At 40.9% G+C, this 26,481-nt stretch overlaps 1 protein-coding gene across 14 annotated transcripts in view; it reads right to left on the bottom strand.

The window, feature by feature from the left end:
• Positions 1-10,534: 10,534 nt before the first annotated feature.
• The window catches only part of HELZ (helicase with zinc finger), a 142,027-nt gene continuing 126,080 nt past the window's right edge, over positions 10,535-26,481 (bottom strand). For 13 of the 14 annotated variants that reach the window (XM_061145052.1, XM_061145043.1, XM_061145055.1 and 10 more), the window contains 2 exons: positions 16,359-16,611; positions 10,535-11,723 (listed from right to left, as the gene is read on the bottom strand). In XM_061145052.1, the coding sequence (XP_061001035.1) occupies positions 11,389-11,723; positions 16,359-16,611 (588 nt within the window). In that variant the 3' untranslated portion in view covers positions 10,535-11,388. The remainder of the gene's footprint in view (positions 11,724-16,358; positions 16,612-26,481) is intronic. The other variant, XM_061145056.1, reaches the window with a different exon arrangement.

Consider the following 26,481-nt stretch of genomic DNA (forward strand, 5'->3'; position numbering starts at 1 on the left):
CTATGCGATTTAGGTTCCTTGGCCGCGGGTGGCCTGCCCCCTTTCAGAAGCTGCTGGAGTCCTCCTGACTCCCCAGGGCCCAGCGTGGACATGCCTTTAACCCCTCTGTGCAAAATCCATGCTTTCTCCCTTGTGTGCCCTTGACACTGGGCTCATATTCCCAGTTTCTACCCCGTTCTGCATGGTTCCCTGCATGCACCTGCCTTGCTGGGTGATGTTTTTCTGAGTCACCCTGGCAGCTAGAACCTTCCCCACCCAGTCAGACACTCCACACGGTGCCCCCAGGGGGCACTGGCACATCAGACAGGTGTGTGAGCTAGAAGAGGGCAGGGGTGCTCCAGAGAAGCAGCAGGACGCACAGGGAGAGGACCACTAGAGCTCACTGGGGACCTGGGTCATGCCCTCAGGGGCCCACAGCCCTGTGGCTTGCCCTGTGCTGGGCCTGGGCCCCTGCCTCCACCTCAGCGGAGCTCACAGCTGCGGGTCCAGATAAGATGGGTTTTCTCAGCTGGAACACGTCAGCCGGCAGTCTTTAAGAACAGAGAGGTTTCTGCTGAACACCTGAAACTAACACAGCTTCAATTAAAAGAAAAAAAGGAACAGATAGGTTTCTACAAGGCCTTTGCTGGATGATTCAAAACTACCTTTAATGACACTAGAGCACACTTTTTTTTTTTTTCAAAATGCTGTCTCTTCCACTCTTTAGCACAACCAGCAGGAATGATCTAGGTCTTAGAAGGCCTATAGCAGAGTCCCCAACCTCGGAGACCTAGTGCCTGATGATCTGAGATGGAGTGGATGTAATAATAATAAAGTGCACAATAAATCTGATGCACTTGAATCATCCAGAAGCCACCCCCTCACCCAGTCCTTGGAGGCCAAAAAGGTCCATGGTGCCCAAAAGGTTGGGAGCTGCTGGCCTGCAGGGTCACAGGGAGGAGAGTTAATCTGTCCGGTAAAGCCTGATCGCTTACACAGCTGTTACCTTGGTCCCAGGTCACACTGCTCGCTTTATGCCCAATCGCCAAGTTAAAAGAGGACTAACTCCTCAAAACTTTGAATAGGAGACTCAGCCAAGAGTGCCCACTTCTGCTCAGTTTGTAGAAACCCGTGCCTCTTTGGATACCAAGCCGACAGAAGACCTAACAGCAGGTGCGTTTGAAGAGCAGGCCCAGAGACAAGCCACCTACCACCGGACTTCAGGCCCATCCCTTTTGGCTTCTGTTCATGTCTAGAGGGCTAGTCAGAGATGCCTCAGATTACATTTCTGTCCAACTAGTGGGCAAAACAGCATCAAACCCATTCTCCTCTAGTTTGTTTGCAGGGGAGCCCAGAGGGCAAGCCACGTGACCAGCCAGCCGAGACCACCTTCCAGAGCCTTGGCTGGTTCACCCCATTGTCACACTAGTGTCCTCTCTTCTCAGGAATTAGCCCCATGTTCTCCCAAAACAATGGTTCAAATCAATTTGCAGAGCATCCGCTTTAATGAGCTAAGAGTGGGCTAACACCACATTCTGCAAGCTGCAGCTCCCATTCTATTTAATCACCTCCCTCTGTGGATTTAAAATCCACCAGAGCTTCAGAGCAATGGGAATTTCATCACTTTCCCAAAAGCCTGTATGGTAAGTTTATGCCTACAGACCAGGAGATGCTAAGGTAGGCAGCGTCCATCAAAGTTGACGTAACCATGGTGAAGCTGTTAAATCAAGGGTTCCCACAGTGACACCTGGGAAGACACAAAAGGTGACTGTTAAAGCTAAGTGAGCGGGGATGTGGCTGCACCCGGGCCATCACTGCCAGCAGCAGTCGGCATCTGGCAGAATCGCACTGGCAAAGGGCATCTGTGGGGGAGGGGAGAGGGTCCTTAAGCTCTTCTCTGAATCCACCCCTCTGAGCTGCTTCCGCCGGCATTTCAGGGTGTGCTCTGTAGAAGGTGCAGAGCCTACGCTGTAGGTCTGGGGCCTCGGGACCAGATCTCTGTCACCGAGAAGCTCACCAGCTCCCAACTCAAACACAAAAACTGTGGTAACGCGAGTATAAGGCCCTTAGAGGAGAAGGGAGCTAATTCCAACTGGGGAGTGTGGGAGGTGAATTTACAGAATCCTGAGTGATAAGCAGCACTCGCCAGAGCAGGCCTGGGTGTCCTGGTGCTGAAGGGTGAGCTGAGAAGCCAGGAAGGGCGAGGGTTCATCTAGGGAAGGAAGGGGAAGCAGTCTGACTTAGGGCACTGTGTGCAGCGCTCCAGAGTCCAGCTAAGAAGTTGAAGGTGCGACAGGAAACCACGGAGGGCTTCCCGGCAAGAGTGGCACCATCAGATCCACTTCAGAAAGGTAAGTCAGCCGCAGTCGGTAGGGTGAACGGGAACTGAGGCCATGCGATCAGGATGGGTCCTCACATCTGAAGAGAGGGTCTCCATCCTTGTGGGAAGTGGTTTGTTAGGACAACACCGCTGTGTGCATCGGGCGTCAGAGCCCATTACAGACCCTGCCTCAGCTCCAAGGGACAGGGACGTGGGCGTGTTCCAGTTTAGCCAAGCTCCATTTCAGTGCTCCCCAAGGCGACTCTCCATTCTCCAGTTCAACCCATGCTCCATACAGAATGATCCCGCCTTGCAGTTTTGATGAAATCACATTCTTCTACTTTCATTCTCAGAAAAGTGCTTCAAAGAGCACCAGTAATGCACTGGAATTAACACCTGTGAGTCTTATTTGTATGTTTTCCATTGAAAATTGGTCTTGGTTATGTCCTCTAGAGCAGATAGCTTCTAGGGCTTCTCCACAGCCGTTTGATTTATATGTAAAGAAGTGTGTTTCTTTGCAAAACCCAGAGATGATTTATGTCGGATCAGATCAACTCAAAGAAAGCAGGATACCCATCTTGAATATGATTCACTGCGCTAAGAATTGTAACTTGTCCTTAAGAAAGGCCGACTGTCCCATCTCCCCACATTTGCAAACCTGAAGCACAGCATACTTGTTTGATTCATGGTGCCACATTAATGGGAGGTTAAAATAAGACCGCCACGGCACACAAAGCCTCTGTGACCGGCTAATGCTTCTTGAAGTCATATCATGGCACATGCGAAGAATTATTTCCCCAACGAAAATGAGACCCTGACTCAGGCCAATTTTGTGCCCAGCCAGCATTTGGAGGGGAGGGGAGGCAGTGTGATTAAATGCTTGGCACACCCCCTAATATGTTGATGTTGATGTCAACTAGGTTTACAATGTCTGAAATAAATTCTGGGTTGCACAAGCCCAGCATTAATAAGGGACTTGTTAAGAGCAATTCATGATTGTCTCTTCTCTGTCAGCTCAGTCGTGTCTCTTTTCGACTCTTTGGATTTCATCCTACCAGGCTCCTCTGTCCATGGGATTCTCTAGGCAAGAACAGTGGAGTGGGTTGCCATTTCCTCCTCCAGGGGATCTTCCTGAGCCCGGGATCAAACTCACGTCTCCTGCATTGGCAGGAGAATTCTTTACCAGTGAGCCATATGGGTTACTTTTTTAATTTGAAAAGGGCTGATGATCTTTAAACTTTTAGGTAACTAACACCCGAAGCCTTCAGGCCTTTACTACCGCTGAAGTTTAGAGATTTAAGTTGCAAATTTCTGAAAACTAGAGTCACAATTTTACAAATTAATATTTAGTTCTGTTACTTTAGCTGGTTTTACTGATTAATATCATGAATAAAATCAAAGTACTGTGCTTAACTTCTGTCAGACCTTGGATCTTGAAAGGAAGCAGAGGATAGTGTTTCACAGATAATAAACAGATCTCCAAATTATTAAAAAGGCATTTTATTATAAATACATTTTAGTTGTAGCAGTAAAATACATTTTGTGTTACCATGAATCTTTTAAAACAAAAGAATTTCACTGAGACAATGATCACAATGTAGGAATTATAGAACTCCGAACTGAAACCTTGTTCTAAGGAACCAATGTGGCCAAAGTAATTCCAAAACTAGGTTTTAAAAGAAAATGACAAAAAACAGAAGGAAATAAAAACCCTAGAGAGTGGCTTTGGGGTTATTTTATGGTACAAAGTCATTTTTACTTTTAAGGATAAACTCTTTAGGCATTAGAATTCTCAGATGAGGTATCATTAACCACAAAGAAAAAAATAATAATTTTGCCAAAAATTATGATTATTAGATAGATGGCTGTACAGCTGGTACTCTTTGAAGAGATGGAAACGGATCAAATCAGTTTTATGTAACCTCCCTTGGGAAGGCTTGCCAAACTAAGACCCTGTATGAATTTGCAACTGTATGAAGTTAGCTGAACAAGTTTAGGTAAGAACTGTATTCCTGAAGCATTTTAAAAAAACACTGTGTCACTAATGAAGCCTTCAATAAAATGCAAAACCCATTACCTTTATAATTTAGAGGAGAGGTATTTTATTCACCCTATTTACCTAGGATACAACTACCACATTTAACCAGTACCTTCATGGGTTTCAAAGAATCAGACTGGATGACTGGCACAGAAAGCGGATACAGTACTTGTCATACACACGGGTTATGAGAAGCTGGCATGGTCTGGATACATAAAAACCTGACTCGTCCTCTGGGGGGGGGGGGTGGGGGCTGAGAAACATTCTCAGCTGTAGCTGACCTGTCAGGACTTCAACCTGGACAGAGCCCCCCGACCAACTGGACGACAGAGCGAGGTCTCTGCATCCAAGGCATCGTGCAAAGCAAAGGATAAATAAACTGAAGCTCCCTATGAGCTGCAACTTAATACAGTAACCTGTGCTGAACATATAAACAGTCCCACCAAAGATTATCAAGGCTTTCAAGGAGGAAGTACTGTATTTTAAGAATTCCAAAGCTGTGTGTTCTAGGTTGCTTATCATATGGTCTACATCTAAGTCATTCTATAATCTACTACCTTAAAAATAATTTTTTCTCTCTTTCTAGTCTCAGTAAATTCAAAGCCAAACAAAAAACCAGAGGCAGAGACCAATACCTCTCAAGCTGCACTCCAGGGGAAATATTAACGACAATAACACACAAATTTTAAAATATCCATAGACCTATAGGTTTATTATATTGTAGGCAGTTTCTCTCAAAAATAACTTGCTCATACATGTGCACCTATAGTTTATGAATAACTCATGCTGTGTAGGTGGAAGATTCCTCTAGACTGTTTCTTGCAAACATATATAAATTTTTTTAAAGGTAGCAAAGAAAAAAAAAAAAGGTAGCAAAGAAATCAGAGACAATTGTCAATTTTCTTCCCTAAACAATACTGCAGGCTCCCCTAACACCTATTGGCAAAGAATCCAAAATAAGTTTAACCTGAGAAACACATAATTTGAAAAGCAAATCCTTTGCCCTCACCTCTCTCATCCCCCAAAACATGAAAACCACAAAGACATCATTTGGGGATTATCTATCATTTTCCACGCTCAATGTCACTGCCGTCTTAGTCTGGGGCTTCTGATACTGAGGGCCTCCATAAACGCAAAGGGCATTCCCGTGCCAGTCCGATGGCTTCCTACCACAATGCTCATCTCTGTGTGCGGAGCATCAAGACTGACTCTAAGCTCTCCAAACAAATGCTCAGCTTCTAGACAAAAGCCCAGGCTGCAGTGTACAGGAAGCCAAACTCACGCTAGAAGTGACAGCACTCCTACCCTGACTTGGAAGAGCAGCCCAGACCTCAGAGGGTGAATGCTGGAGGCGAGAGGTGGCGGCCCCCACCCAGAGGGCTCTTTGCTCCAGCGGTCTTTCTCTATGAACGTCCCGAATTATAACAGTGTCTCAAGAGATCAGTTCTGCACACTGAATGAATACATGCATGATTAAAAAGACCCTAGGACTTTCTCTAGACCAGTGGTTCTCAAGGTGTGTTGCCTGGACAGCAGCCTGAGCCTCGTCTGAATCTTTTTGGAAATGCAGACGACGAGGCTCCAGCCTGGAGTCAGAGATGGCGGGAGTGGGTCCAGCAGCCTGTACTTGACAAGGCTCCCGGACGATTCTGACGCAGGCGCTCTACTCTGAGACCCACTGCTCTGTCCTACTCAGACAGGACAGACGTGTAAACAGATACTCCTTCTATTCTGTGTGGAAACCTATGGAATTCACCCCTTCCCCTCCACTGCTCAGACATTAAAAAAAAAAAAAAAAAAAAAAAGCTAATGACAAAATTTATTTCAAAAAATCAAAAAAAATTTAATATTGGTTTCCCCTCCTATACATAGTTCTAAGGCAGGCAGTCACATGCTAGTATGCAAAATAAAATACAAAAGACACCTCATATGAGGTGTAGAAACAGCTAAAAGACTCCCAAAGAATATAGTGAAAAGTCCACAATATTGTTTAATGAACTTATAGAATTATATAAAACTTACTATGCATTATGCTTAATATTCGTATCAAAATAAAATCTCTCTGTTGAACAAATTGCAAATGAAGTCTGGTCTAATACATTACTGGAACTATACGTATATGAATGTCTCTGGGTTTTCTCAACACTCCAGTTTTAGAAGCTTTAGGCTAACACTGTAAAACTGAGTTTAGGATTTAACCACGATTCATGTTACTAAGTCTAGATTCTTCTGTTAGGTGCCTCCTTTCAAAGAAATTTAGAAACTCCTGTGACTATTTCCTTAACGTTTATTCCAAAGTAGATGATTTTCAAACATTTCAAAAAATTTAAATACATTAAAAATTTTGTAATTCTGTTTAATCTGATATTCTAATTTAAAGGAATAACAATGCCATTTCTTGAATGTGTTTTATAAAAATGTTAGTAAGATTCATTCCTTGTAACAATGGTCTTGAAATTGCTTATTAAACAGGTATGAAAGTAGTTAAGGGTGAATTTAGCAGTTTGACAGTGAAATCTCACCACATAAATATCCAACCTCAAGTAGAGGGAGAATATGAGAAACCTAACACAAGGAGTACTTTGAAGACTGAAATGCCGCTTACTATTTCCTGATGTCTTTATAATACGTGACGGACATCACTAAGTGATATTCTGAACAAGAAATCATAAGTAGAACATTATCCACTATTTCTAAGTGCTAAATAGTTGTGGATCAGGTGGCAAAGAGTGGAGCAAACCGTCAGATCCACTCAAACATTTACTTTGAGATTTAGGAACACATAGGGTCATGCTAGAAATTGAGGGTTCTCCTACTTTAAAGGGATGGTTAGCAAGAAACATGTCTGGTAAATCTTACAAAAGACAAATTACTACCTTTGTGGAGCTACAAGAAAAACCAGATAGCCTAAGTAACATTTAAGGTAGCAATTTGTATCTTTCAATATATTTAAAGTTTTAATCTTGTATTTTTATAGGCTTTTTCTGGATTCTCTTTTTAAAAACAACTCCAGTTTGAAAAAATGGTATCTAAGGATAACAGGTGTCTCTTCTTAAAATGGTGATTTCAGTAAATCTAATCTTCTTCATAACAGTAGTTGAAATCTAAAATTGATCTTGAAATTGGTTTTCACACCCTGGCTCTTTTTAGGCAAAGTGGCTCTCTCTAGTCAAGGTGGCTGGAGATAAATTCTTACATGTTTATAGCTTTGCTCTCAGATGTGTACACATGGAAAATATGAAACATGTAAAATCGACTACATGAGAGCAAGATAACACTATATATTAATTATTTCAATTTAGGAAATTAGGTTAACTTTCTCAGCAATTTCAATGCCTCCATAAACATGGAAACTATTTTCACAAATAGGTCTTGGAGACTGCTATGTTTAATTAGGTAATGCTTATTCAGTGGGAATTCTGCTTGTTTTACTTATTCTGAAATTCTTTGAACTGAAAAGACCAATTGATGTTTACATCAAACCCAAACTTATTCTACAATCTTTGATGAATAAACCACACAAGGCAGTTTGTTATTTCATACATACAAAATGACCCGGATAGAAAGAAAGCCTGCCTGTCTCTGAGGAAAGGAAAATGAAGGTTATGTTGTTTAAACGGTCAATAATTAACTGCTGGTTAATCAAAAACAAAGCTCTGCTACAACAATCTGGCAAAGCACAAGCCAAAATGCCAAAATAGCAACCAAAACCCCCTTTAAAACACACCAGAGATATCCATGTTACATTGAATGAAGCTCTTCAAATCTTAATAGAAATTCATTTTTAGATCAGGAAAAAAAAATTAGCATGAAAACTCTACAAATTCTATCACCCAAAAGAACTTTAATGTAAAAAACAAAATCTCAGTAGCACTGAAATTAAAAAGTAAAATGAATAAAAAATAGTTCTGGCAAAAAAAAAAAAGGAAACTTCAGAGTGATACAGAGAACAAAGAAGCAGAAAGACATCATGTGAACAATTGACTTCACTTGGAAGAAATCTGTATTGCAAGAAAAGGAAGTTGGTAACACTTGGTATTATCCCAGAGGTAATATCAAGCTTTAAAAATAAGGAAGTTCCATCTGAACTAAGGTTGAACCTTTATATAAGGTCATCCCTTGGTATCTGCAGGGGCTGGAGTTCAAGTCCCTTCTATAAAATGACACGGTATTTGCATGTAACTCACACACTCTCCCATATACTTTAAATCATTCTCTAGATAACTTTTAATACCTGATACAATATAAATGCTATGTAAATGGTTGCCAGTGCATGGCAAATTCAAGTTCTCCTTTCTGGAACATTCTGGAATCTTTTTTAGTATCTCTGATCTGCACTTGGTTGACTCTGTGACCATGGCCCCTGCAGACAAGGGAGCCGACCATCAACTGCTACTTCAGTCTGATCCGTGGGCGCCTGCTCATACTGCCCAAGTCAGATCCAGGAGCAGGAATGGTACTCTGAAGCCATGCTTCACTGCAATGGAAACTTGCAATGATTCCTGCAGTTACGATTTCCTCAAAACTGTCACAAGATATTACGCATACATAATACTCAAAGCACAGCTGGAAATATGGCATTAAGGAAAGCTGAGGACCAAGCCTGGAGGTTGGAGTACACGTTTGAAACCGAATCTAAGAGCGTACTGATGGGAACAACATTATGATTCCTTGACTACAGGAACAACAAAGAAATGAGGATCACTCAGACATGCTCAGCACAGCAGTGTACTAGGAAGTAGCTATTATTTTTAGTTATTCAGAAATAACTGCTTAGAACATTGAAGTCACAACGACCCAACAGCTTCCTTATGCGAAGCTTCCATCATCAACATACTTATATAAGGTGGTGGGGTGGGCACATTTAAATAATTTTAAAACTAGTATTTCTTAAAGGTTCAGGTATGGAAAACAGGTAATTAGGCAATTACTTCATGACACAGGCTTAGTTGACAGGCCTGAGGTGACAGTTGTCTTCACCAACATACTTTCGGCCGTTCACCTAGCTGTGTCGTAGTCCTGGATATGGGGGGGAGGAGGGTCCTCACTGACAAGAACGCTATTTTTCACAGACACCCTCACATCAGGGGGATCTCATTTTCATTTGGGCTCTATCTTGAGTTTTGTCACCAAGTTGGAAATACGCAGCTATATAGCAAAATTTTTTCTTCTTTTTTCATGACTAAAGTTATGTTGAGTAAAATCCAACACCGCTGAATGTGGTGATCTGATATCGTACAGAGAAACCAAGGTGCTGTGCAATTGCTGGCTCCGTTTTCCAACTGTGACTTGTACTAACCGTGACCACATGTGCAGTCGACACATCAACACCTGCCGCTGCACACAGCACCCAGCCTCTGCGGTGCAGCCACCTACCAGCTGGCTGCACTCGGGACAGAAGGGGCTCTCCCCGTGAGCCCTGCGGCTCGGCCACCTCCAACCAGAGGCCCTCCCCTCTCTTCTCCCGAGCCCCCAGGGCTGCAGGGGGCTGCTGCTGCGGTCAGACTCCTGCTGTCCATGTTTTCCTTTATCCCTCGCGTTTCAACTGTTTTAAAGTGGACTGCAAATATATGATGGCCTACTCAAAAGGAGTCTTCCAAAAAGCTATTTCTGAACGGATCATCAGGATCCATTCAGGATTTGCAATGTTTCCCAACCTTATCCTATTATTTTATTTTTTAAAAAAGGTTATATTGTAGTTTCAAGACACCTCTGAAATATAAAAGTAGTACTACTAGGTCAGGAAAACAATACGGACATGCTTTGCTTCAAAAGTGTCACAAGACCACACGTTTGAAGAGGGTCAATGCTTTTCTTTGGATTTTACCAAAGTTCACTCAAAACAATGTCTAGACTGTAGAATATTTAGGAGAGCTGTTTAAATTTTATATTTTTGTACAAGTTCAGTGGGGTTCTTTCAGAAGAATCGAAAGACGAAAAACAAGGGTAGTTTTTGCCCCAGATTTTGATGAATTTTGATACATCTTTGATAAACATTATATTTCTTCTTTAATGATATTCCTCAAACAAAACAGTTAGCAAAATATTTGAATTTGCCATGTATAATGTCACATTTTAATGTAAACATCAAAAAAGGTACCAAAATTTTTACTGGAGGGAAAAGAAACCTTAAAGCGGCACAATTCTTTATACCACTGGAGAGAGGGGAAGCCAGATTACAAACATTTACACATGCATAGTGAGGAAAAAAAGATTTTTACTAAATTCACGCATTTTTAAAATAGTTATCAAGTCTACTAAGCACCAACAATCCTAAAAATTTTTCAGCTTCATGATTTGTTTAAAAAAAACCACACTATCAAATTAACATTAAAAACAAGCTTGAAGAGTAGCTTGTCCAAAAAATAACTAAGTATGCCCATGTTTTTTTCAGGTTACAAAAAACAGGGGCATAGGAAACACACCTGCAAAGAATGCCTCTAACTCTGTCCTACAGTGGATGGGGAGGACAACCGCATCATACAGCCTAAAACTATAAAAGTTTTAGAGAGCAGCATCTTGCCACCAAAAAGAGCTGATGAAACTTAAAAGTGTTCAGAAGATGCTGCCCCTTTATTTTAAAAAATTTTCAATGAATTTAAGCAAAAATAACATACATTTGTACATCAACTGGCCATTTCTGGTACAGAAACCCAGCATATGGTAATATTATTGAATAAATGTAAATGCTACTTACAATTTTTTTTCTCTTTAAATACATTTTAGACAAACTTTTTTTCTTTTTTTTTTTTTAATAGTTGCACAATTAACTTCTTAGCTGCTAGCTTGATGCAAACATATATAACAATACACAAATTTAAAAATATTTTTTTATTCCACATAAAAGCTGTCAAAATTCTGACTCACGTCAAAAATGCAAATAATGGAATATACTTTTAAAAAATTAGTTGCAAGTCTAGCAGCAAAGCAATTAAGTGAGAACATATTTAACATGAAAACAAAGCAAACTGTGCAGCTATAGGTGAAGGCTGGCTACCTTAGTTCTACTGATACAGAAATTAGAACATTCTCCCTGGAGGAAAAAAAGTGATTATTTAAAATAGGAGTAAAAGCCATTGCTGCCGGCTGAGCTCCCCAGGCTGAGTTCTTGAAACAGAGACAGAGGGTCGCTGCTCTTCTTGGCCTGCTCAGGTGGGGGCCTGGGCTTGGGAGGGGCCCGCAGCGCGCTGGCATAGGACATGGCAGGCTTGCCGGCCCCGGAGCTCTGCGGGCTGCTGCTGCTGGCCGACTCGGCGATCTGCTTGTTGGGCATGAGCGGGGGGAACTGGCCGAGATGCTGCAGCACGCTGTAGTTGAAGGAACTGGACCCCTCAAGGCTCTCAGGCTTCAGATGTTCCTCGGGGGCTTTGACGGTCTTGGGCGGAGCTAGAAGCAGAGAACAGTAACACTGATTTAAGGGCAAGCCCAGCAACACCCAGGCACCTCATTAACTCCGCGTCTCTACTGGTTTTCATCTCCAGGAACTCAGGGACAGACGGCTTCTGCCACAGAACCTGAAATCACAACATATCTAACCAAACTTCTCCATCTCAGAAACAGTTGAAAAAAAAATTAACTATGTGAGCTGCAATAACTAGACATATTAAAAACTGAAGATCAAATCCGAAGGTCTGCTTCAAAAATCTAATTTGTTTAAGATATTTATTAACTACTCATAGTCTGAAAATGGGAGCAAATATGTTCTTTCTTAAATAAAAATGAGCTCTTCAACCAGTTGTCTGGTTAAGATAGCTTCTATTATTAACCGAAGAACAGTAGCATCAGATTCTGTTTCTTAAAAACGCTACCTTTTCTTGTAATATGTAAGTAAAAATGGAATAAAGTGAGAGAAGAACAGTAAACCTCGCTTCACACTTCCTGTAATCTGCCTGATTTTAATATTGACTCCATTCTTCCTAACTCATTTCATGGCCCACTACATCATAACTTGCTTTAAACACTGATTTTGTTTCCAATGTTTTAAAATTTAAACATTATACTGAGTGATAATCATAATACATATTCATTGAAGATAACTTGAAACTATACAAAAGCCAAAGAAGAAAATAAGCCATTCAGATTTCCAAATACCAGAGCTAAGCCTTAACCCGTTGGTGCATTTTCCCTAAGGACGTCAAACAATGCAGACATTTCGTAAATTTTTAAAGGAAACTCTCATTTTTAGAAATCTGGATAGCAGTCAATTTTTCACTTTTCAAATGTTATAAAAGATAAAGTTTCCTAAATATTCATGACGTTTCCTTGAGATAAATTCCTAAAAGTACCATACAGTGCATGTGTGTGTGAACATTGCTCGGTCGTGTCCGACTCTTTGTGACACTCCATGGGATTCTCCAGGCCAGAATACTGGAGTGGGTTGCCATTCCCTTCTCCAGGGGGTCTTCCCCACCCTTGGATTGAACCCGGATCTCCTGCACTGCAGGCAGACACTCTACCAGCTGGCCCACCAGGGAAGCCACATCTATTGAGACCCCACTGAGCAGTCATCAGAACGCCCACATCAGGACACTGACGTCGCCAAGTGCTGGCGAAACATGGAGCAACAGGAACTCTTGTTCTCTGCTGGTGGGAAGGCAGAATGGTGCACAAGTTTGCTGGTTTCTTACAAAGCTAAACATACCCTAACCATCAGAGTGAAAGTCAAAGTCACTCTGTCATGTCCGACTCTGCGGCCCCAGGGACTGTATATTCCCTGGAATTGTCCAGGCCAGAATACTGGAGTGGGTAGCTGTTCCATCCCCAGGGGATCTTTCCAAACAAGGGATCAAACTCAGGTCTCCTGCATTGCAGGCGGATTCTCCACCTGCCAGCTGAGCCACGAGGGATACACAGGGCTAACTATGGTAACTGTGGCCAAACCACCCCGTGGGAAAACACTGCCCGATTGCACTCCGGCAACAAACGTGCCCGTTTCTGTACTATATCACAACACTCACGTTACTACTTAACTTTAGCCTATTTTATAAGTAAACAATTGTCTTACAGTTCTACTTTGCATGTCTTTGATTACTGATATTTATGGACATTTTCCCCTATGTTTATTACCTATTCATGGATTGGAAAGTTTAGTTTTAGTATTTCATTGACTCAGTATGCTAATTTCATATTACTATTTTAAAACTTTAAAAAATTCACAAATTTTTCAAAATTATTTTAAGCCATTTAACAGCTTTCTGGAACATTTATCACCTTTCCTGTCTAAACGTCATTTTGTGAATGAAAACAATTGCTTTTAAGAGCATTAGTTTAACAAACATTTCAATATAAAAGGGTCTTGCACTGCCTAATACACAAAATAAGTATTTTATTGGTTGTTCAAAACTATTTTTATTTACCAAGTCTTCTTACTTAACCATGCTCTCATTTTCATGACAATTAGAGTTTAGAATGTTTTTAATTAAATAATACATACAAAATAATATTTTAGAGGCAGTTTAACCTAATGCCTATATGCTTATCTACCCATGAAAGTAAAGATCTCTGTCAATCTGATTTACCACATATACTCCAGATAAGACAAACTATTCTTTAAAACTGAATTTTACTAATCTGGCAGCCAATGCTTTTTTTCAAAATACATTTTTCTACCTAATCTTTAATTTTCACCTGTTTATGAAAAGAAGATGCTTGGTAAGGCGTGCTTTGCCACCAGGACAAGGGAACGGAGCCGGGACACCCGGGCTCGGGGTGAGCCCCACCCTCACTGTCGGCGCCGCCGCCGGCGCCAGGCCCCACAATGAGGCCGGGCACCCCTCCATCGCACGGGATCTGTTTCCATGCTCTCCCTACTCAGCCCTCAGCGTTCACCAAGAGCTGGAAGTGTGACCAGTGCCAAAACGGGAACCCAAAGCTCACAAAGGTCAGAAACATGACCTTTGCTCTCAGGCTTGCAAATGTAGAGAAATACAGCCATGTCATGACCGCCTTTAAATTCCAAACCAATATAATACAAACAGTTTCCTTCAACTCAAGAAATAAGTCTCAAACTTTAGAAAGAACTTTCCCAAGTGGTGATAATTTTCCTTCTGATTTACTACTGGCAATTGCTACATTCCTCTACAAGTAAAATAAGACAAAATAAAATGAATACATATACACATATATACACACACACATACAAACTGTGAGACTAGCAGGTGTGCTTCAGGATATTGGTGACTTCTGAATTCGTTTTTAAACATTTAGCTAAGTGGTGTGTATGTGTGTGCTCTGCCATGTCTGACTCTGTGTGGCCCCGTGGACTGTAGCCCACCAGGCTTCTCTGTCCATGGGATTCTCCATGGGAGAATACTGGCGTGGGTAGCCATGTCCTTCTCCAGGGGATCTTCCTGACCCAGGTTTTGAAACTCCATCTCTCGTGTCTCCTGCACTGGCAGGCAAATTCTTTACCACTAGTGCCACCTGGGAATCCCTTAGTTAAGTGTTTACTATTTGTCTTCTAGCAATGAGGAAAACTGGCTTCCCCAGTGGCTCAGTTGTTAATGCAGGAGACCCAGGTTTGATCCCTGGGTCAGGAAGATCCCCTGGAGAAGGACACGGCAACTCACTCCAGTGTTCCTGCTGAGGAAATCTCATGGACATAGGAGCCTGGCGGGCTATAAGTCCCTGGGATCACAAACAGTAAGACACGACTTACTGACTAAACAACACATGACTTAGTGACTAAATAACACAATGAGAAAAATAACAATTTTATATTTGTGGAAAAGACAACATAAATGACATATGTGTTGGGCACTTATTCAGGAAATTTCTACCTTATCAACTTTTTATTGATTTTGGCCAAAAGCTATCTTAAAGTTTAGGTTGGAAAAAAAATGAGAAATGATGTTGTCTTTAAAATAAATTATAATAAACAAAACAACTAAAAAGGAACAAATTTTCACCACTTATTTGTAATTTATATGTTTCTCAGGAAATCCAAATATGATGAGTGTGTTTTTGCTAGACCTCTAAAATGACAAAGCAATCCCAGGTGAAATACAGCAGCTTACACACAGAAGGTACTAATGAGTGTTTAAAGATTAAACACTCTTGCTGGGAATGAAACTAATACCTATTTAATGCTTTCTGATCTACCATGTCTCTTGTTCTAAAAATACGCTTGTATGCATATTCTCCAAAATGGGTCAGTTACAGAAACAATGGATTCACATTCTAATGAGGAATAAAATAAACAAAATACAAAGGTTGATGCTACCAAGGCAGAAATTCACCAACGATTATAGACTTGTTCACAAAGATCAACATCTACAGCCTACAAAGAGAAGGCTATAGAACGGAGAATCAAATAGTATCATTGTTTACATTTAACGTTTCTTTACAGTCAACATAAAAAAATAAGGAGACAAAGGACAGACAATGGTTGTTAGGCTGGAGGGGAGATGTCAGACTTCTCACCACACAAGTGCAAAGCTGTGTCCGTTCCAGCGCCTTCCTATGTCTTCTTTTTCTCTTTTTCTTCTTTGGACTTGGATTTCTTACTTCATCAGAATACAAGAAATAAACTCTGGATTTCTAAATCTCAAAATATTAGACCCTACTGGTTTTTCTTATGGTCAAACTCTACTGTGTAAGTGTCTGTCACAACTTGATTGACAATAAAGCTACTGAAAACTGAAATTGACCTAACCAATTCCCACCCTTAACTGGAAAAAAAAAAAGACAAAAATCCCAAAAGCAAGCTCTTCCCAAGAAAAGGTGATTCTATTTAGAAATGTATTTTAGTTTCCCTTACTTCTTTTACCCATTCACAGGTTACAATCATCAAAATAATCAGTTCCTAAATACTGACAGATTACTTACCTTCCAGATCATATATATGGAAGCTATATAGTCCTAAATTAATATGAATCCTGAGGCACAGCTGTGAGCAGTGACCATTAACTACTGTTCAAAGACAATCATGCAAATGGAAGAAATGGGAGCAGGAAAACCCCATAAACAGCGGGAGCTGACCAGTGAGCACTGAAGCTGTGACCACCACCAGCCCGGTCTTACCTGCCAACTCTCTGGGCTGGGCTGGCCTGCTGGATCCATTGCACGGAATGTTCTGATAGGGGGTGGATGAGGTGGCGTTTACCCAGGACTCCGGGGAGGAAAAGGTGAAAGAAGACTGGTTATTATGGTCCTGAAGCTCTTTACACTGAGCAAGACTGTCTTGAGGAGTGCTTACTTCTTCAGAACAAGGCTGCACTGAGCTAGATGAGATTCTTCTTTGGTACAAGGGCCGACCAGGTCCTCTGGGTTCATACTACACGAAGAAAAAGGACATTTCATAAATCTGCGACATTTATATCCTACTCTCTTATGGACACAGCAATCTCACTGATTAAGTAGAAATTCTCCACACCACTCTCTTCTGTGACTGTGAAACACCCCAAAGCAGCCTGAGTGGTGGGCAGGGGGTCTGGAGACCTGGATTCAAACGCAGCTCTGGCCCTGGGCAGGCAGTCCTAGCACACGACGCATCTCATTTCTGACTCTGCTTTCTTGTTTGTAAGATATGGACTGAACCACCTGTCTTCAGTTCTGAAGTTCCATCAACGTTTTAGGTAACATTAAATTAAGCATGAAGAAACATATCTGCTCAAAATTAAAAGGGGATATTACAGTCACAATCAATTGAACCACAATGTCTTGAACACACTCATCCATTTGAGGCTCGTCTGTGGGCCCTTCACAACCTCCCAGTTTATTATTCCTTAGACGTGATGGCAAGACAGGGTTCCCCACCCCCAACAGAAGTGCACCTGATTGGCCCCACTGCAGTCTTCCTTTAAATTGTCTTCAACTAAAACGGAACATTCATTATTCTTCATCCAATCCTTTGTATGTTTGAAACAGAATTATTTTTCTCCTCCCTAACTTGCACCAAAATTTCTTTAGCCCTCTGTCAGGACGTATTTGCCAGAAATTCCTTAAGTGCCCTCCAAGTTTCCTGGCCTGACTTTTATGACCATGGCTCAATCTCAGTCCTAACAGCAAGGCAGGATGTAGCAGAGTGAGTTGTCCAGCCCCGGTCTATGGCCAGACTCTCTGGGTAGACTTCAGGCTGCTTTTACTGGGAACATCACCCTGGGAAACTGACTTCACCTCTTGGGAGCTTCAACCGTACATGTATCTTCATAACCCACAGTATGCAGCTCTTAGAACTGTGAGAATCGAATGAGTTCAGCACACAACCGTTAGAACACAGGAAGGGTCTGCTGTTAACCTAACAGAAAAGATAAACTTCCATGCTAGATCTTAAATGACAGGATGGGACTGGCTTTTTATTTCCCCCTCTCCCTCTCCCAGTAATAACAGACTTGCTATTCAGTTTCCAATCATTATTGTTAGGGGAGGCACACTGATTGAAACTGCCCACCCTGGCCAGGCACCATAGCAACCACTTGCGTGAGCTGTTTTATGACAGGAGGGCCTGGTACAGAACATGGAACTAATAAGCCACCATCAACCGGAAGAGTTCGGGAAGTCAAAAAGAGACTCCGCACGTCCGACCACCTCCCAGAATCCTCCTCACAGGCATCCATCTTGGCTGAACAAGGCGTGCACCACCAGGAAGGACTGAGTCAGAACGACTGGCTAAAGACAACCCGGAAACTAATCCCATCACCATAAAAGCCGAGGCTGGGAGCCACTGGCAGAGCTGTTCTCCTGGGTTCCCTTACCCTCCTGCTCTCCACCCGGGTGCCCTTCCCAATAAACTTCTCGCTTTGTCAGCACATGTGTCCCCTCAGACAATTCATTTCCGAGAATTAGACAAGAGCCCAGTTTCGGCCCTGGAAGGGAATCCCCCTTCCTGCAACAATTATGACTGGGAGAGAACTTCCTTTTACCTTTGTTGCTACAAATAACTGGAAATCAGGAACTGGAGGTTAGATTACAAAAAAGAGAGAGAGATAAATGGGCACAGAAATAGCAGGATTTGGGGGGGATAAAATATAAGACAGCACAAGCAGATGTTGTCAGGTCAATCAAATGGGGAAAACTGTAGGGTCAGCATGTGAGAGTGATCACCACAGATGGAACCACAAGGATATCAACTGGGGAAGGGAATGGGCCTGGACTGGCTGCCCTGAAGCAGAAAGGATGGGAGGAGAGGGAGGCGAGACTCTCACTGTCAAATGAGGAATGTCCGGGTCACTTCTGCATTTCCAAAGCTTTAGCTACTGGATCAGAAAAGTGACAACACTTCTGTCTCATCAATTCCTTTCTCATATATTTTTACTATTCTTTTGTCTTTATGTATAGTATCTAAATTCACTTTAGTTTTACTCTGCTTTAAAGGTATTTTTCTCCCAATGGTAAGATCATTCTGAATTTCCTATTTTCTAGAATATTAACCATTCTAACTACTGTCAACTGTGAATTTAATCAGTACATTCAAAATTTCTTTGTTGAAATTATTACTTTATGGTATTGGGTAGAACAACCCACCTTCTAAACTGCTCTCCTCTCTTTGGCCAGGCAGTGCATGAATGAATGGTCACAGCAGCTTGTCCAGTGTGGCTTTCTTACCGAGGTTTGTTAACAAGAAGATTAGCTCTCAGAATCAAAACGAAGTGCTTCTTTTCATTACCATGCCCTGAGTGTTCAGCACAATCAAAAACTGTAGGGGATCACATTCTAAAGGCTTTATGTGTGAACGGTGGTGGTGGTTCTACTCAAGTACAAAGCTAATGTCTGTTAGTTCTGTACTTAGAAGAAAGAGGGAGAATAAATGATCTTCAAGGCCTCGGCTAATTCCAGTGTTCTAGTTTTACTTTAAAGTCTTCAATAAATCAAAGTCCTAATCAATGACAATATATTTAAACTTTTTATTATTAAAATACCCAAACATAATCCATCAACTTTAACAATCATCAACAATTTGATGTATCTGCTAAAATAAAGTGTTATGCCATCAGAAGCCTATTTAAGTTACTTAAATTTGAAAAAAAAAAAAAAAAAACTATTGAGAGCATGCTAATTGATTACAATTGTTGGGCAGTTAGAATAGGAACAAGGAGTCCAAAAGGCAGTGGCTAAAAGACAAAGGGAAAAGTCCGCGAGAAGGGAACAAAGGAAAAATACACGGACCTGAATGAGAACCTCAAGTGAAACAAACATGCCCCCTTCCAGGCTAGCCCTAATTTGCACAGGGCAGGCTCTGGGGAAGAGACAAAACCTATAAAAAGAGAAAGCAAGCCAACCTCTCCTTTGGGGTTGCTGGCCCTCACGCCTCAAGGGTGCACCATCCTTTGCTTGCCAAATAGAACTCTGAGGTAGAACCGCACTGGTCCCCTGGTCCCCTGTTGCAAGACAGAACTGAGGAAGGACGGAAGGACACTCTCCCAACACAAGGAAATCCATTACGTGCAATGAGTTCAAAATTTCAGATGTTTTCCCCCCAGAGGGAAATTTCTATGAAGTACATTGAAAAAGAAGGGCCCACTAACAAAAATTTGAGAAAAAGATCCCTTACCTATAAAAAATTTATGTATTTTTGACAGAGAATATTCTTTTATTTCCACCTACACTTAGGACCCTTAGGTTGTTTAAATATATATATATATATATATATATATATATATGCTCTACTTTCCATTGTTTATTTCATTTCTTCTTTTATTTCCTGACCATTTTTTGCTTCCTGTTGTTTTTGCCCAGCTCTCATTTTTTCCCCAAAGAGACTCCTCTTTCTACGTACATCTCCTGCCAATCTGAATATTCTGTTACTTATAGATGGCAACTCTACCAATGACTGGCATGCAGATTTAACTTTAGAGTCTTCAGGTCTGAAATAATTTCACTGTTACTCCTTAAAGTCTTATTTTCCTCTGTCAGAGATCCTTACACCTGGGTTCAGTATCAGCTTCACACATATTGTGTGTTTACAAACATTTTTCGTGTTTAAAACTGTGAATTCGTTATGTTGCTAAACATATGATCATTATTTTCTAAGTCTACTGCTAATATTTCCTTCTAAAAATCAAAGTATAATGCTAAAGCTCCAAAAGCTGTTTAAGAAGAAAAAGCTGAATGACTAATTTCATGTATGAATTTCTATTTTTAAAGACTGCTGTCAGTTTAAGTAAAAATTCATAGTCTGCTTACCACTGTCTTAAAAGGTCCATCTCTAACATACCAGGTTAGCAGGCCATTTCACATATATATGCATAAATAAAAACTGGGGGAGAGGTTAGCAGCTTAACATACCAGGTTAGCTGGCCATTTCACATATATATGCATAAATAAAAACTGGGGGAGAGGTTAGCAACTTAATGAATCAGGGCTCTACTTACAATTATACTGTCAAAGCTGATCATTAAGGAAGAGCTAAATGCTCTGGTGGAAATTCCAAGTCTCATTAACTATGGTGCCAGAAACCTTAATTAAAATAGAACATCTCATTTAAATGATTAGCTTTGATAATTTAAGTATGAATAGAGGTCTAATTTATTAATTTGTCCATCACTGTCTCTGTTATACACATCAGATGTTTGAGAGACCATGCAGTGACGGTCTCTCTGAGAAGACAGCACTACCTGGTTATGCAACATCAATCACGAGCTGTCGTCATCCACCTTTAAAGTCAGGACAGGCAGAATACGTCAATCAGCCAAGAATACAACCTTCCAGCTCCGTCTGTACAGTAACACCATGTTCCACAGAAGGAGACCTGGCTGGACAGCTGGGGTGGGGGGATGGGAAGGTGAGCAGACACCAGTACTGAAATCGAGTACTGAAGGACAAGTACTTCCTGAAAACAGTACTGCCAACTAAGCTCAACACTAGAGCTGATTCAAAGAAAAAATGAAAATAAACAGATAGGTCAAAAAGTGTCTTTGTTCAAAAGCCTACATATAAGACAGAATTATTTCAAAGCAAATAATGTCATACAGACTTACATGTCATCTCTAAGATGGTATAAGTAAATGTTGATTTATAGGAAGCTGATCAAAATTGGCGACTTACAAGAATTCTGTTTTCTTTAGCAGGCCACTACAATACCACCACTGCAGCGTGAACATGTGCAGCTGCATAAACATTTGGAGACTTTTACAATGACATTTTAAAAAGAATTTTCCACTTATTACTAATTGAGCACTTTTAATCAAACTGTCTTGTGGTAAAGCACACCTTAAATGACAAGACCGTGGCCCTGCACCAGCATCACCAGTGCCGGCTCTATGTTAAACAAAAGTTTTTTTACATGATAAAACTATCTCCACTTAAGAAGAATGAGGGTTTGTCTCTCAAGATAAAATGACTAGAAAGTATAACGGGGGGGAAAAGGTCCTATTCATAACAAACAGCAAGAAAAAACCAATCTAAGGATAAATTCAACCAGAAATGAAAATATTACAGAATTTTACAGAGGAACACTCAGAAAACAAAGAAAAAAGGAAGGGAGGGAAGGAAGAAGGAAAAAAGAATTAAAATACTGAAGACTGTACCAGTTCCTAAATCAGAGGTTTAAAATATTTTTAAAGACAAAATTTCCTCCAATGTAAGCTACCCACTCAATGTAACTAAAATTAAAACCTCAGAAAGGTTTTTGTTTCTGTCTCAGGGGGAGGCGTTCATACAGGTATTCTAAGTTTCTAGTACAAAAACCAGAGAATATCTTCCTCTGTCCCACACCCTTGAATAGTGACTGAAAGAAAAAAAAGAAGTAATAAGGGAGACACTTCACACCATCCAATCAGAAGACCAGAAAGCCTCAAAAATTAAAACAGTGTAATTCTGGTACAGAAACACATAGACAGATAAGGCAAAAAGCTGAAGTCCAGAAACATTGCGGTATATACTGAAGAATTACATCTCAGAGATTAGCCTCTAAAGTTATCATGCAAAGTGAAAACCTCACTCGGATCAAAATCACCCCTGAAAAAATCCTGAGTCACACCAAAATACCAGAAACTGAATCCTTGGAAGCTTAGAAGTCAGAGTTAACTTCTATTGTTTCTCTTTGCATTTCAGTACTGTTATAAAGAATTTAGTATTTGACAAGAAAGCTACTATTCTATTCAGTGAAAAGCAATAATTTAATAAAGAACATGAAAACAACTGGCTAAATATTTGGAGAAAACGGAATCATAACCTCAAGCTTACACTGAAATTTGAAATCAAACTGGAGCCAATCAGGAATGGTCTGTAACCTGGGCCAGGTAAGGAAGACCTGTTGCCCTTTGTTCTCCTCACTCCATCACAGTGGCAAAGAATTAGACGTGGGAGAGGGTGCACACACCTCTGCCAGACCCAGGGCCCCAGCCTCATCCAGGCAGCTGAGGACCCGGTAAAGCAGGTAAGGGAAGCCCATGGAGTAAAGCTTTAAGCACCTAGAAATACTAAATGTTCTATCAGTTTTTTTTAAGTTGCAAAGAGTGTCACAGAATAGGATAAAGGTCGCCTTTAGGGATCTTGACCTGGTGGGGAGAGAGGTCTGACGGGGTGACGTAACTGAGCAGAGTAGCCAGGGGAAAAGCTTGTCTCCAACAAGCAATCCCCCTCCACTCATCAGCGGTGTGCTCTCACCTGTGAGCGCTAGGAATACTACCTGTCGCTGCAGGGGAACAAAACTGGCCGCCCCAAAACCGTCTCTCTGGCCTGAGGATTCATTTAGGCCGATTGTCTGTAAGGCCTGAAAGACTCAGGAAGAACCTCCCTCCCCCTTAACCGTTTAAGAGAATGCAGCCAGAGGACCTGAGACAAACACAGTGCAAACTAGGGGTCCAGCCAGGGAAGAAGCCAGCAAAGCCTGCCTGTTAAGATTCCTCCCTAGTTCCCCTGCCTCGGCACTGTGGGCAAACACCACACCACACCTGTGCTTTTTCCTTCTCCACGTCAGTTGCCTCCCTCCACTCTCAACACCCAGCCACTACCCCACATCCTTTAGTCTTCAGTTGAAGACGGTACTTAAGGCAAGGGCTTCAACCATTTTGGTGAGTTACTCAGTTTTCTTGGATCTCACCCATGTATAGACAGTAATTAAACCTGGTTTGATGTTTCTCCTATTCATCTGTTTCATCATGTCAATTTAATTCTTAGGCCAGCCGGAAGAACCTAGAAGGGCAGAGGAAATTTCCTCCTTCCTGGCATTACAGTAGCTATCTTGGTATGACAAAATTAGGAATAATTGCTCTAGCTTCCACACTTTCCATGCTGAAGAGGTGCATCTTTTGTCAAAACAAAATCAAAATTATTATCAAAAAGAAAAAACAAATGAAACACAGTATGAAAAACCATCTGCTCAAGTTAACTGTTCACATCTAGATATTTTCATCCTGCTTAAGTTTAATCTCTCAAGGCTTCTAGCAGTAAAGGGATTCACAGTGGGTAAGGAAATAAAATGTTTTTCTGTTGTTAATGTTAAATAAATTATTTTAAAAGGTTAGAAATAAACAACAAACACACAAACCATTCATTCTGTGAGATGATTCATGCAAAATCACCTTTACAACACAACGCACACAAGTTATCCTAGCGTACTGAAAACATCAAAACCTGCAAATGTGGTAAAAATAATATTTTTCTTTGTCAAGGTATTTTCTTCAGTGTTGCAAGTTAGTCATCATTCGTGACTCTCATGCATCAAAATACAGATGACCAAATGTTTTTGCAAAAGTAATTTCACTCTCAGAACCCGATGACAACTGAAAGCGCTTATTCACACCCTCACAGCTGGACAGTGAGAACAAGCGTCAGGGGCTTGAAGGTGTGAAGAGCTTAAATTCCAAAACTGAGAAACATTTAAATAGATCAATGATTATAAGTACACTATTCAGTATTCAGCATTATTTACCAAAGTATGACACTTCATAAAACCTTATAAAAACTTTGGCATGTTACTTCCCCCACACATTATGAATTCATTTGATTAGTTAAAGTATCACAAGTGTTATCAGTAAAAATGGTGGAATAAGGAACACCATAAAAGCAATGAAAAAAACTGACAAAACCTGTCACAATCAACTTTCTTGGAATTCAGAAAATTAAAGCTTGAAGCAACCAGGGGAGCACTTACTCAAGAAAAACCAGGAAAACTTAGTAAGAACAGCAAGATTTGTGGTACTTTAACTTACCCTAGTCCCATTCTCCTGGTAGCCTTAAAAATAAGACCCTCCGTTTTCCAGCACCAGTATCAGAGCAGAAGGGCCTCACTGTCACAGAGCTGTAATTATTTATTTCGGCCTTTCTGGTACAAAACAACACTTGCTTTATCTTATCTCCCCTGGAACCCAGCCAGTGCCGAAGGGGCCGTATTGAAAATACTGACAAGGCAAATGCTTTAGTTGCTGCTGCCTGAAGCAACGGGCTGCGGCTGGACTGAAAGCTGGGCTCCAAAGCCAGAAAGCTTTAGAGGAAAGGCCGAGGTGTAAGACACTTCCGGGAAGAAAGACCTTGACAAGCTCTGACCTATTCCTTCCTGGGAATGCAGAAGACCACAAACACGCTGTGCCCACGCTAGGACAGGCCTGAAGAGTCCTCCCCTCCGGCTAAGCCAGAGCCTGGAGAGGCAGGAAGTGAAAGCTAAAGCAGACACGTGAGCTGCCAGCTCAGTGAGGAAAGTGCACATGTGTGCGCGCGCACACACACACACACACACACACACACACACACACACACCCCTCTGCAAAACTGGACAATGTCTTTGGTCCTGAGCCTTTAAGGAGATCTCTTGGCAATGACTATAGTCAATTACTCAGCCCTTCGAAGGAAAACATCAAGAGGCCACACAAAACAATTACAGGCTTTAAAAAATTACTTCAAAATTTAAAATAAAAAAATTAGTTCAGAAATGTTGCTAGACAAACAAATGACAACAAAATAAAAAAACAAAAAGATGAAAAAAAGACATTCCATGCAAACAATAACCAAAAGTGAGCTGGAGTGGCCATACAAATGTCAGAAAAAAGCACACTCAGAGACAAAAACTGTTATGAGAGACAAAGGACACCATATAATGATGAAAGGCCAACCTATCAAGATGATACAACAACTGTAAATATATGAAAGCTAAGGACAGAACTCCAAAATAACATGATGAAGCATAAACTGACAGAATTAAAAGGAGAAATAGACAATTCAACAATAACAGCTGGAGACTCCAACATTCTCCTTTCGATAATAGATATAAGACCTGAACAACAGACCCAAGGGAAAGAGAAACTGTGAACAATTTAAACCAAAAAGACCTAACAAGTTCACAGAACCCTCCATCCAACAAGAGCAAGTACACATTCTTCTCCAGTGCACCAGTGTTTCAGGCGCATCAAACAAGTCTCAACAATTTTTTAAATAATAGAATTATACAAAGTATGTTCTCCAACCACATGGGATTAAATCAGAAGAAATCAATAACAGCAGGAAATCTGGGAAACAGACCCCAGCAATACCTGTTTTCTCTAATTTTGCCAAATACATACCTTAGGCATTAAACTAGAAGTTCTGGCCAGGGCAATTAAGCAAGCAAAAGAAATAAAAAAAACATCTACGTTAGACAGAAAGAACAAAATTATATTTGTAGATGACATTATCTTCTATATAAAAAATCCAAATTATCCACAAAAAAATCTATTAGAGCTGACAAAGAGTTCTGCAAGTCTGAAGATGCACAACCAACACACAGTCAACCGTATTTCTAAACCAGTAGTGAACAACCAAAAAAATGAAACTAAGAAAACATTTACAATAGCACAAAAAATATACTTGGAATAAACTTAACAAAAGAAGTATAAGAAATAATTGGAAAATTACAAAACACTACTGAAAGAAATTTTCAAAGACATCTCATGTTCAGGTACCAGAAGACTTTATATTGTTAAGATGTCAATACTTCCCAAGTTAATCTACAAATTTAAAGCAATCCCTTTTAAAATCCCAGCTCACTCCTTTTTTGCAGAAACTGACAAACTAACCCTAAGTTCCATATGGTAATTCAAAGAACCCAGAATAGCCAAAACTATCTTGAAACAGAAGAACAAAGTACAAAGACTCATACTTCCAAACAGGAAACTCAGGACAAAGCTACAGTATACAAGCCAGTGTGGTCAGCATAAGGACATACAGATCCAGGAGCAGAACTTAAGAGTCAAGATGTAAACCCAAAGGTCTATGGTCAGTTGATTTTTGA

This window comes from Dama dama, chromosome 5, assembly GCF_033118175.1.
Source record: "Dama dama isolate Ldn47 chromosome 5, ASM3311817v1, whole genome shotgun sequence".
Taxonomy (NCBI): domain Eukaryota; kingdom Metazoa; phylum Chordata; class Mammalia; order Artiodactyla; family Cervidae; genus Dama; species Dama dama.